The following is a 12,688-nucleotide window of genomic DNA, read 5'->3' on the forward strand; positions in this document are numbered from 1 at the left end:
AATCTAGTCTTTGGAGATTCAAGCATTGACTTGAGTCTACTTCACGCAAGAAAACATTTTGCCTGCAGATTGCTCTTCCCAAAGCCTGGCATGCCAATGGAAGATGCTCTCCTAGTGAGAATTGACAAGTAAATTCATACCCCCCCCCCCTTAAGTCATTGCACTTACTCACAAACAAACAAAAAGATTCATTTCAAATCACTGTGCTTTGTACATCAGGCTTAGTATCTTCCAGTCCCTACCTTCTTATGTGACAAATGCTGTCACCACTGACCTGGTCATGTTGGTTCCTCTTCCTCTCACCTTGAACTACTGGTTCCATGGTCTACGCGTACAAGAGTGAACAACAGGTACTTCAAATGCCACGCCTCCAAGATATGGAAATCACTGCACGCATGGATTACTGAAATCCAATCTCACTGAAATTAACCATCTGAAGATGGGTGGGACATGGACGACTTGCCATTTTAAAAATTAATTGGTTATTGATTACTGCTGAACTACCACCAAAAATACAAGGGCAGATCTCTGCCCCTAATGATCACAGCCAATCTGTGGCAGCATGGTGGCGCAGTCCTCAAAAGATATACTGAATAGAATTGTTAGCAGAACAGAGAGAACATGGCACGGTTCTGGGTGACTTCAGGTTGTGTAGATGTACAGGGGCAACAGTGGAAATAGTGCCTTAGAGACGCAGTGGAGGAGGTGCAGTGGTGATATGGGTGCGGACTCCTGGTAGGCCACCAAGCAGAGGTAAAAAGTTGGAAGCGGTGAAAGGTGGCCAGCAGGGGAAAAGCCAGCATTAGTGGAAGCAAAGAGGCAGTATGCCACCCACCGCAATCTAAAGCCCAGTATCTTGAGTCGGGTGGCAAAGTCAGAGTGAGGGTGCCCACTAAGAGAGAATTGTCGGACTTATACCGTGTTCTGGGGATTTACACACTGAGCTTCGACTATTACAAAGGCTCCATCTCTGGACTACACCCTCCCCAGCACTGCCCTCTGCAGTGACCCCTCATACTTACATGCCAGGATGGATGCACAAAAATGCCTTTTGACGCTGACTCACAAGTTGAAGAAGTCTCAAAGGCAACATCAACCTGGAAATCCTGCGACCAAACCACAATCCACTCAAGCTTCCAAAGCAGCTACACGGTTTGTATCTACTGTACATTTTCCACCAGGCGTGAAGTTCTTAAATTGTCTGCTATGTTGTAATGTTCAACTGGCAAAAATCTTGAATAAATTCTATTGGGGGCATTAATTTGCAAGCTAGACCTATATTTGAAAACTGACAACCTCACCTTACCTATAGTATTTTCTCAAAAATAGGCACATTTTCAGCTCATTCCCTACGAACATAGTGACTTACCTATATCTGCTACCACTCCTGTGGTAAAGGTCATGAAATAGGACTCTACAGCTATCTCTATCCTGGGCTTTTCTTTCAATCTAACTCCAGGCGTTACCCATCTCCTTGTAGTCAGCCTTGAGGCCTTGGCACCAGGTGTTCCTTAGGTTCCACTCTTTTCCTTTTCCCTTGAGGGTTCCAGGTCAAGGCTTGCCTGTTGGTTTTTGAAGGGTGTGACCTATCCATCCCCAGCGCCTTTTCATGATTTCTTCATGAGCAGGGAGTTGGAAGTCTGCTACCATAGGTTGTTATTGCTGATGGTGTTTGGCCATAAGAATTGCAGGATTTTCCCCAGACAGGTGTTGATGAAGGTCTGGACTTCCGAACATAAACCAGTGGAAATAGAGGATGGGCTGGCACGTGGTTGTTGTGTGGGACTTGGTGATCAACCCAATGGATGACTGAACTACTATGTAATGAAGTGTGTGGCACCGAGCGGTGCGTTTGGAAGTTAGTCTACAGTGGCGTAACATAAGCCCCGCAGCCCTCAAGGTGCAGGGGACCTCCTCAGCAAAAGTGCAAGGTGGTGGGCCAGGGAAGGGCCCCCCTCAGGGTACATTGCAGGGGGGGGGGCTCAAGTTTCGATACGCCACTGGTAGTGTAGACTATCAATCAGCAATCCAGGTGACACACGTAGGTTCTTGTGCCACAAAGAGGTATGATTGACATTTGTCTTACTGGCCACATTGGAATTAATAGGGTACTAACAAAGATGGCCATAGTGAACATTCAATGCCGGAGCACATGCCATTCTGAACTTAGCCTTTTAGAATCCTGGGGTTGTGCATCTTATGATTTAATGAAATGTTGGCACCTATATAATTCATGTGGGAGAAATGTGGTATAAACAAAGGCCTGTTTGCAGTCCGAAGGATTGTTTGCTGAAGGCTCTCTGACTCCCCTAGGTAGTTGAATAACTCAAGGCCTAAATGAACCTTCTGCCAGGTAAATGTGTTTACATTTCAAACATGTCACCAAAGTACACATTGGTTAACCACTTTTGTGAATGTTCTGCTAATGGAGAAAGAGAGAATTCAAAGCCAGAAGTTACGCCCTGGGTACTGTTTCTGCTGTGGGGGAGCTTTCTATTTACATTCAGTTATATAATGCAACAGCTGTACTGTTTCCAAAAGCTTTGTGACTAGTAGTTGAAGTTATTATGCAATTTAATGTTATTCGATTTGCCAAATTCAGAATTATGGTAGGCTAAGGTGGGCTCGCCAGGATTTGAACGCATGGCCCGCAGATCACAACAGCGGTCTGTAATGAGTATTTATCTCACTGAGACATTGACAAACGATTAACCAAGCAGAGTGCGCATATGTGCTTGTGAATAAAGGAGAAACGCCAGGCAAAGAACACTAAAAGAAGGACAAAAAGTCAGTAAAAAGAAGGGAATTTACACAAGGTGGGCTGAAGGGAGAAAAACAGAAAACAAACTGAAATGAAAGTGAGCTAGAGAGAGTGACAAAGACATTAAGAGAGGAAATAAAGAAAAGTTGAAAAATCTCTCTATTTCGACAAGGATCAACCCACCTGTTAATAAGATGTAGTGATGTCTGCAAATATACTATGTGCAACAGTGACTACATAAACGGAACACATCGTCGACTTGGCAGCCTAAGCAACACAGTCGATATTACGTTTGTGGCACTCTGACAGATTAGGCAGGGGCAGGAGGGACTCGTGTTAAAAAGCTGTGCAAACACTTGGCACCTGTGCCGGCCTGCACCCCCGGCCGCCACCACCACAGTTGATATCTGGCAGTGGCAGCCATGAATGCCTGCCCACGGAGTTCTTTCTGTGTGTGCTGTTTGTGTCTGCGATCAGATGACTCGATTGAAATGAATCAAAACAACAACAGGATTAGCAAACATAAAGGGCTGAGAACACGAGGCTGGCACATTCTCACAACCACACTGGCTCCCTGTCCTGTCCACACCCACCCGCCGCATAGCTGGCATTGTTCTGCGAGCGCGGCGCGAGCCCAACACGCTGGTCAAACAAGGGGCAGGGAGGCCCGACCCCACCTCTCGCGCCCAGCCCTGCCGGTCACACGACCTCCTGGACTGGCCCAGGCCTGTCTCTCTGGACGTAGCCAGATGGATTTTGTCTCTCTGTTGTTTCTTTGTTACTTCAAGCCTGTATAATAGCACTGATACCTTCCGTTTGTATTTACAGTAAAACATTGTTATGAGATATGATCTAGGCAGAGGGCAGTGCTCCTTGGGTGATGTCACTACTGACGTGATCCACAGTCTGGAAAGTAAGATCGGTCAGGCTGTACTTGCCTGAGTGAGGTCAGTATGGTGTTGTGTCAGATGTTGTGTAGCTGATGTCTTTGGTGTGAAGTGTCAGTATGTGTTGTTGAAGAATGTAATAAGTAATGAGGTTACATTGTGTCATGTTATAAGGTTTGTGCAGCAAACATTTCATTATTTCCAGAAACTTCCTAGTTTAGGGGAACCACGTGAGACTCCAAATTTGCAGTCATGACATGGTGTATTGTGGTGGTGTGTAGTACGTGTGGTAGGTTTGGGATTGTGATGAAAGTTCCTTAGTGTACTTTTAATTTTAAGGATAGTTCTGATGTAACAGTGTGATGCGAGAGCTTCAGGTGTGGCCAGAACACTTTAAAATAAAGCAAGATAATTGAGACTTTCCTAAAATTCAAAGAGATCTCTTGCTGAATTTTCATGAATGTTAAAGCAAAGTATTTCAATGAGAAACAGGAACTGAATATTTAAATTCTGTTTAAGTTAAATGTTTAAAGTGTTTGTTTCTCTTGGTGAATCAACTGGGGTACTTAGCACACCGCACCTCTTTCATGCATGAGTACAGCAACAAGAAGGCTAAAGGCGATCAATAACTATTTGATAAGAGTCAGGAACTACATTCACTTCCCAGTGGTGATGGAGCAATTTTCAGAGAGGGAGTACAGCAATCAGTGTTACGTCTCTGAGCAGGCGCACAACACCCATTGGGCTCAAGGGGTTTCAGCCCGCACCGTCGTGTGTGTCAGCCCGGGCTGAGACAGCTTCCCTGGCTGGCAACCGTCTTATTGCAGCCGCACCCAAGTACTTCACAGGTCTTTAAAAGACCATTTACTTGTTAGCCAGGCTTTGTTGTGTTTTCACCCCTTCTTAGAGCCCCTGCAGCTCCACTCTGCCTACTGCTGGAAGACGTAGCCCCCCCTGAAATTATTATTAGCCCCTCCCAAAATTTGGCTCTAGTTGCACAGCTGTCTCTGAGGTCATAGGGATTGTGAAAAATCCAAGCATCACACAAACAATAAGTGTATAAAACATGCCACACTTTCAGCAAGAAAGTGGTATGGGTGCGGTATGTAGCCAGTGGTGCATTTTGGAGCACACTGCCGCACATATATTACTAAGGCATGGTGTGGTAGCACATTGTCATTTACAAACAGCACATTTTCCACTGAAATTGCCACGAAATTTGCAGACATTTAATTTTACTAATAAAACTTTACAGGGATCAAATGATAATGTGTGGAAACTGGGTTTCACTGAGTATTTATCATTTGCGCATTTCCAAGTAAAGTGCCTTGATTTGTTGTGATTCACTTAAAATATTCATTTTCATCACATTTCAGAATAAGAAAAGAAAGTGCTTCATTTGTGCCTTCCTAACTGATGATACATTTTGAAATGTTTGTACAGTTAAGATTTTGTTTTGTTAGAAAAGAATAACACCTGACAGTCTTTCCTTTCACACTCTGCTGGGTTGTCAGATGATTTACATTACAAAAGCCTCTCACTTTGCAGTCAGAGAAAGAAAACACAAATGTCCAGGTTAAAAGAATAACCAGCAATTTGTCAGAAGACAGTAATGATATTTGACCCCTGGGGAAGGTTGAGGGAGGGGGGGGGGGGGTGTTGGGGCGGAGGGGGTTGAGGGACAGTTGGAGGCAGGGGTGGGAAGGGCGAAAATATTAAAAGCGGGATGTGGAACTCCTGGTAAACAGAACAATCATATTCAAAGGAAATCAAGAAGTGGGACCCACTGACTGACGCCGCCCGACCCCCGAGTTGTGGGCTTAATGGCTGTGTACATGATACGAGTGATATGAGGGAGGCGCATTAGCGTCGGAGGACAAGACGTGTTGTATGAATATGATGTGGACTGTATTTTCTGCAATAAAAAAAGGTTTATAAAAAAAATGATATTTGACCCCTGTGACAAAATAGAAGCAAAACTAAAAGGTATCTTTATTACTCATTCACCTTCTGAACAACAGCATGACTATTTTGAGGGTGCTACAGCACCCCCCAGACCTCATACTTCCAGGGCCTATGTATCTTTCATGTGCAGGTTTTTTTGTAACTTTTGATCAGTCTGAGCTAGAAGAAGAGATTTTTTTGAGTTGACATCTGTAAATTATCCCACAGATGGGGAATTAACCAGCAAGGGCAGCAAACCCATAGTTTATAGGACACTAGTTGGGTTTCAGAATCACATACTTGTTCTCCCAGGTATAGTATATTGTATAATGTCCTTTCACAATGTGTTGTGGTGTGCTAAGGTGAAGTATACTGGGGTTAAGTGGCAGTGGTCCAAGATGATATGAGATCGGGCAGTCTTTTCTGCTACACAATGATTGACAGAAGGCAATGTGGTATGATAGGGTTTGCTGACTATCCATCACTATGTTACCAAGATGAAATAGATGTTAAATCAAGAGTAAAGTGTGCTCCCATGCTGAAATATTGTCTATCACTTTGGAGTGTTGAATTAGTGTAATTTCCCACAGAAGAGTGTTTCTTCTGTAATCTGCTGGTTGCATGAGCATGACAAGAGCGTGTGATTGCTCAGAGGGCTGTGTAGGAATGCACCGCTACAGTTGTGCCAGGAACACTGAGAACACAATTGAACGGTCAGCATGCAGGCAGACTGGAGGCAGCTCCCAACCAAGGGCTTCTGTAGAAAGAGTCCTAGACTGTTGCCCTTTCCACTGTCCAGGAGGCGCAGGCATCCCAGATCCTTTGTCTTAACACTAGCTTGAACCCTTGTTCATGTTTTCGTAAACAAGGTGTGAGGTAGATCTCAAAACATGTACGGGCTTATTTAGCATTAGAGGGACCGCGGCCCCTGCCATTAACCGGGGTGGGGGGCCCAGACTATAACGAACATTCAAACTTCTTTTGCTGTGCTCACTTCTGCCCCTCACTGCATTTCCTCATCTCTTTCTCTAAGATTTGCCCTGGGCCTCACACTTCTGCAGAATTGTGTGCAGTGTCCACGTGACAGCTTGTGAAGCCCACCAGAAGTGTGCAGTGGCCTGGCATGGAAGTGTAGGCTATCCTACTTACAGTCCAGTATTGACGCAGTTCAGGATCTCCTTGTACAAGCCCTCATTCTTCTTGTAGTCATCCAGGAGCGAGAGGGCCTTCTTGTAATCCGCGCAGTAAACACGATAGACCAGCTCCATGTCGTGGCTGTACGTCACAAACAGGTTACCTGGAAGATTGGACAATAGTTAGCATCTGCACGTCAGTCAAAAATGCTGTGGCGGCGTGTGGAAAGGGGACACAATGTTGGAGAAGGGTCTGGTTAACTTAAAGGATCAAGCTAGTGTTTCACATTGTCACCAGCCTAATTTCTTATGGCCTACCCACACAGGAGGTCACCTTCGTTTGCTGCTCACCTGATGATTGCTTTTGGAGTAAAAAGATGATCTTAGTGTAGTTACATGGGATCATGTCCCAGCGTCAGAAACCTCGATCACCCATGATGCCCTTGCTGGAAGCCTCAGGAGACTGTGCCATCATACAGTGGCACAACACTGCTTAGCTGCCAAGCTTTGTTGACATAAATGCACATCAAAAGGCACCTGGGCAGGCCCATGCTCAGCGCCGTCTACCACTGATGGAGACTAAAATGTAGCCTCAAAATAAACACCTCAATCACAGAGGTAGTAGAAGCCAGCCAACCAGTGCAAAGAACGAAAACTGGCAATGTAAAGGATAGGTGGCTTTATATTAGCCAGGAAGTTGGACATAGGGGTGAGGGAAGGCCTGAAAACCCTTGGGAGAGCAAACAACTGGTAGACACCAAGTGGTGAAGTAGGAAAACATAGGCTGTAGGGAGAGAGAAAGCAGAACCTTGGGTTTAAAGCAGGGAGTTAAAAATAAGGAGAGAAATGTGGGGATGACATGAGCGAAGAGTCAGTGAAAATGGTATTCATTGAGAATGAAAACAGATGATGTAGAGAGAGAAGGAAATGCTGCAGTGACGGGAAAATGAAATAGACATGAAAACAAGCCTACAAGTAAGGGAAAGAAAACAAAATCTGCCCGAGAGAGACAAGAGGGGATGCTTAGAGAGTTAGCCCGGGAGTAAAGAAGATGGGAGAACAACAGAGACTGATGATTGAGTGAGGGGCAGCGCCTGTATAGGACCCAAAACAAATGGAAAATCTAAAGTTCCAGCTGAAATAAAATACTAGATTGTTTTTTATTTTATGTCTATGCGTTATGCTTCTAGATTTTTTGGTGCAGCTACATCTGATAAAGGGAGATTCTTTGGAAAACAGCCTGTTAGGTGTTGTTCCAGCCCTCTGACCTGTATCAAGCACTAGATTATTTTGTCTGTACACATTTTAAAACTTGGGCACCATGCAGAACCTATTAAATGAATGCTCTTTTGGCCCACCCCCAAAATGCATTACCAGTACCACTTATTCAGATCTAGGTAAAGGATGCAGCCAAAACATTAAGCCTCTCTGAAAGACCCGTTATGTCTTCAGAGGGCTCCGCCCACCTTCTTTACCCACTGCTGTGTGCACGACCCAGCTGTCGACTGCCCAGTGCTGGGAGACCACCTCACTCCATGCCATCATAAACGCTGTTTTCATCCTGACTTTTCACCGTCAAATCACTGATCTTTGGTGTATGAGTCTGATTAGTTCAGTAGATGCAAGTCAAGACTACAACACCCAGAAGGCATTCAGCTGACACAAATAAGTCCAGGACTGGAAACCTTGTCCACAATGACATGGAGTGAGGTGGTCACCCTAGCCCAAGAAACCTCACAGTTCAACGCACCAATCAAGCAGAGCTGGTCCTGCTCTTGACAGTCAGACTGCTTCAGCTCCTCCAGAAACGCCTGGGACACCCTAAGAATTTCATCTGTGTTTGACAGAAGCTCATCCACAGCAACAGCCGGAATCTGGAAATCAAAACAAAACGGACTCTGAATTAACTAACACCTTCTAGCAGATTCATTCCTTCACTCTCATTGCGTAGGAAAACACTAAAAACTGTACTTTTTTCTACTCAATGGTAAGGGGCAAGCTTTAGCCCCATGAGACCTTCGGGTGTAAGCGCACTCTATGAAACCGAAACACATAACATAAAGTCTGCATTCCCCAACACATTTTGTCAGAAAAAACCTTTTGAAAATTGTCACGAAAAATCCCCTGTAAATAACATCACATGCGGATTATTAACACAGTAAGCACAAAATCATCATGTCATGCCCCATTTTGTGAAAAGCTCAGATAAGGTGTTATTTATCGGCCCGACATATTTAGAACCCTGTGGTGTGGGATTTTATTATGTACGATTAATATCGCATCCCACATTGAGAAAATCCTAATAAAGACCTTGCTATTTTATTCTAAGCAGATTCAATTTTAAAAGCTCAAGTTTAAAAGTAGGCCTGGGCGTAGTTCGAGGAGTTCTGCATAGTGACCCAGAAACTCTGCCACACAATGTAGAATTCCGCAAGCAGCAGAGTGCATTAAGTTGCGCTGTTCGCAATGATTTGTAGCGCCAGGTGTTTGTCCGGCACTGGAAAATCAGAAAAAGAGGGCACAGCTTCTTTCTGCTGCTTGAGTAGATGTTCTACTCGAGCGGCAGCTTCCTCAACGCAAACAGATTTCTCAACGTGAATGGGATCCAACATCCGCGTCCACCCATGTTGAGAAATCTTGGCAGGAGGTGGTCTGGAGTAAGATTTCCCTCGCTCGCTCTCGCCAACTTAACGCTGGCAAGCGTGAGCAAGGAAAAAACTCTGCTGTGCTCTGCTATGCAGAGTAGAGTTTTTCTAAACTCTGCGTGCTACATGGAGTGTGGAGTGGCAAAAACTCTGCAAACTCATTTCACGGCCAGGCCTATTTAAAAGAATAAATCTAGATTATTCAACAGCATATTCTAGAGGAATGGATTTAGAGATCCCTATATCTGGAATGCGACTATTAAACAAACAGACGCTTATCATATTGGCCATGAATGAAGCTTGATAATGTCACATATGCTGGAAAAAGTCGGATATTAATCTGGTTGTTATTGCTATTGTGCAGTTTAAACTGGACCAGCTACAGTTCCACAGCGATGGAAACTTTGAAGTTATTTGATAGCATCAATACGTCACACAATACAATTATTAATGCTTCCTGCAGTAAAGGAATATTCTGACTATCAATATGTTTTACTGAAAATATACCAACGTCTCTATCTACCACAAACCTTGTAGCAAAATGTATATGCTGCATTCCCAATAATACGTTTTTAAAATAAAATAATCATATGTAAAACAAACGTCTTGCACACCAAGAATGCGCACACTAGTAACATTGCTGATGTGTTGATAACGAATAATTAATATGACAAAAGCTGAGTTGGACGTTTTGGGAGTGCTGAAGCTCCGTTTACAGGGGCTGGGCTGAAGAGCCTGGTGAAAGAACTTTTGTGAGGAGACGTTTTTCATGTTTATCGGAGATGAAGAGATATAAAAGGAATCAAGGAATGGCTGTAAATCAATTTTCGCTTCAGTTGTGCTATTTTATCAAGGAAAACAATTTAAATGGTCTTGCACAGTGTTTGCCAGGAAGGGACTGTAGTCTTACAAGACTCAGCATTAAATATGAGCTTTATATTGGTGGCAGTTCAGTTGGATGCGTTTTTTGCCTGTTCAGTTTTAGAAACAATGTATATGGTGCATGTTGGGCGGATACGTTTATGATAGTTTTTTTTACTATAAATCTCTTTAGACTCAGGGCAAACATTTTTTCTACATGATCTTCCTATTGCTTTACATTTCCTGTTAACAGTCAAAAGCTCATTGGAAAACCAGGAGGAGGGAGGAAGGCTTTGATTGAAGCATCGAGTTCCAAAGCAGAGAACAGCCAGTCATAAAAGGATTCTCCTGCTGCTGAAATTGTAACCAAATTATTATAGATCAAGGGTGCACCAAGACCTGACATGAAAGAAAGATCAAACTGTAGGAAAGAGTGTTGAGTGTGGAGTATCCCTGAACCGGATCAACCAGCATTCCTGGTCTACCAGATGTTCGATAATTAGCTGGAAGATGGAAAACAAACAGAATAGTTTGGGCCATAGTATAAAAATAGGTGAGTCAGTTGTGATAAAATAATTTTTACCAATGATAGGGTCCAAGAAGTGACAGACCATGACAGATATGCATCTGGGTTTTTTCTTTTCAATCGCATCAATGCCCCCCTACACATGTGAGGTGCCCCTCTTCAATTCCTCTACCATAATCCCACTGCTCCAGTAACACATCATTTTTCTTTTCCTGTGGAGCCACCTACTCCAACCAGTTGGTGCTATGGAAGTGCACTGGTCTTCCTCACCCAGTGATCTCCTCAGGAAGCCCACTCTACATCTGAATTAAACAAGGAACCTATGAGAGAAAAATTATTTTGATTTATTTTTAATTTCAGCATAGGAGTACTTTATTTTACATGCAATAGATTACTTAATCCCTACCGTAATCCCCAAGTAGCACCAAAATTAGCAATATTTTCCCAATTTATGGTGGTAACTGGGAAGATGGAAAGAGTCCTTCCAGTTTTCGACATGGGACTGCTGAGGTCTCCCATCAGCCTGTGCGCCTGAGCGCAGTAATTTCAATCCCGTTAGCTGCACAGGAGAGCAAGTTCATGCTTTCATCTGCTTTTCCTCTTCTGATGGATCTGCCTAATTGATGCAGCAGCTGATTTGCCATGTTAAGGAATTGTGTGTCAAAGCATTCTTTAAAGGGCGGCAGTGGATGCAGTGATTTTTACTCTTCCCTAGTTAGGCACTAAAAATTACCAATTAGTGTTCCCACAAGCTGTTATGTTATATTATATTATTTTGATTTGTATAGCGCACCGATAGCCTTAGAGGATATTCAGGCACTTGGGCAGGTGTGTAGGTCCCCAAGGTGCATATTTGAAGGTCTTCAGCTTCTTGCGGAACTCAAGAAGTGAGGAGGAGGCGCTGATGTGAATGGGGAGTTTGTTCAATGTCTTGGGTGCGATGTACGAAAATTAGCGACCTCCAGTTTTGCTTTTGCGGATGTTGGGTATGTGTGCATGTGAGAGTGAGGCAGATAGGTGCCTGGAGGGTTAGTGAAAGTGTAAGCACATGTTTTGCTTTTCTGGTCAAGTATTCTGGTCCTGTGTTGTTTGAGTAGTAGGTGGCTGAGTGTCCGAGGGGCCTGGGAGTGCTTCCTCAAATTTAAAGTCATTTAAGTGGGACATTTCTTAAATCTCCCCATTCACCGGAAGTTGAAGAGTCTCTAATAGCATAAATATGCAGTTTTTGCAGATAATCAACTCATTTATAACACACTTGGCAACTCAAGGGATGAACTGTAATATGTGATGCACAAAAACATAATAGTACTTTGTGGCAAGGAAGTCATCAAACTTCATTATGTGGGAACAATTCTTGAAGGATAAGGTCCCTTGAGTGAACCGCGGAAAAGTACAGAATATCAGATGAGCTTGTGTGACGTAGTTCTGATATTTTATTACCCAATCTTAACAGATCTCCTTCATAGCTTCTTGTGCAAAGGTGGGATCGGACAGGGACAGTGCCCTCATCACATACTTTGAACCCTTTCCCAGTAGAGTCAGAGACGAGAGGGGACTGTGGTTCTCCTTATTATACTAGAGAGAGGCCATTGCCATAAAGTATTTCATCACTCAAATGTCGGACTGGCAATTGGGCAGATTGCAGGGTATATCCCTGCCTAGGTTGATAATTCATTCGAGATGCCCTTTTCCTTACTTTATTCTGTCAACGGTCCCTTTTTTAGTTGCATTCTGCGTCAATTTTTTAAAATTCTATAAAGAAAAACAATGAGCTAGAAAGAGGGTGGAGACTCTGACATCATCCCAGAAATTTGACTTTACTGCATAGAAAACCTAACTTCCTCCAAGTGAAACCTATAATGACTTCCACGTGTTCCTGTACAGAAAAATACATATCTACGCTTAAAAAAAGTAAAAATAAAATGGCAGCA

At 43.6% G+C, this 12,688-nt stretch overlaps 1 protein-coding gene across 2 annotated transcripts in view; it reads right to left on the reverse strand.

The window, feature by feature from the left end:
- ARHGEF37 (Rho guanine nucleotide exchange factor 37) overlaps positions 1 to 12,688 on the reverse strand; it is a 360,439-nt gene that overhangs the window by 141,880 nt on the left and 205,871 nt on the right. For both annotated transcript variants that reach the window (XM_078652970.1, XM_078652971.1), the window contains exons 3-4: positions 8,476 to 8,599; positions 6,742 to 6,889 (exon numbers count right to left, since the gene is read on the reverse strand). In XM_078652970.1, the coding sequence (XP_078509096.1) occupies positions 6,742 to 6,889; positions 8,476 to 8,599 (272 nt within the window). The remainder of the gene's footprint in view (positions 1 to 6,741; positions 6,890 to 8,475; positions 8,600 to 12,688) is intronic.

The sequence above is a fragment of the Lissotriton helveticus genome, chromosome 7 (assembly GCF_964261635.1).
Source record: "Lissotriton helveticus chromosome 7, aLisHel1.1, whole genome shotgun sequence".
Taxonomy (NCBI): domain Eukaryota; kingdom Metazoa; phylum Chordata; class Amphibia; order Caudata; family Salamandridae; genus Lissotriton; species Lissotriton helveticus.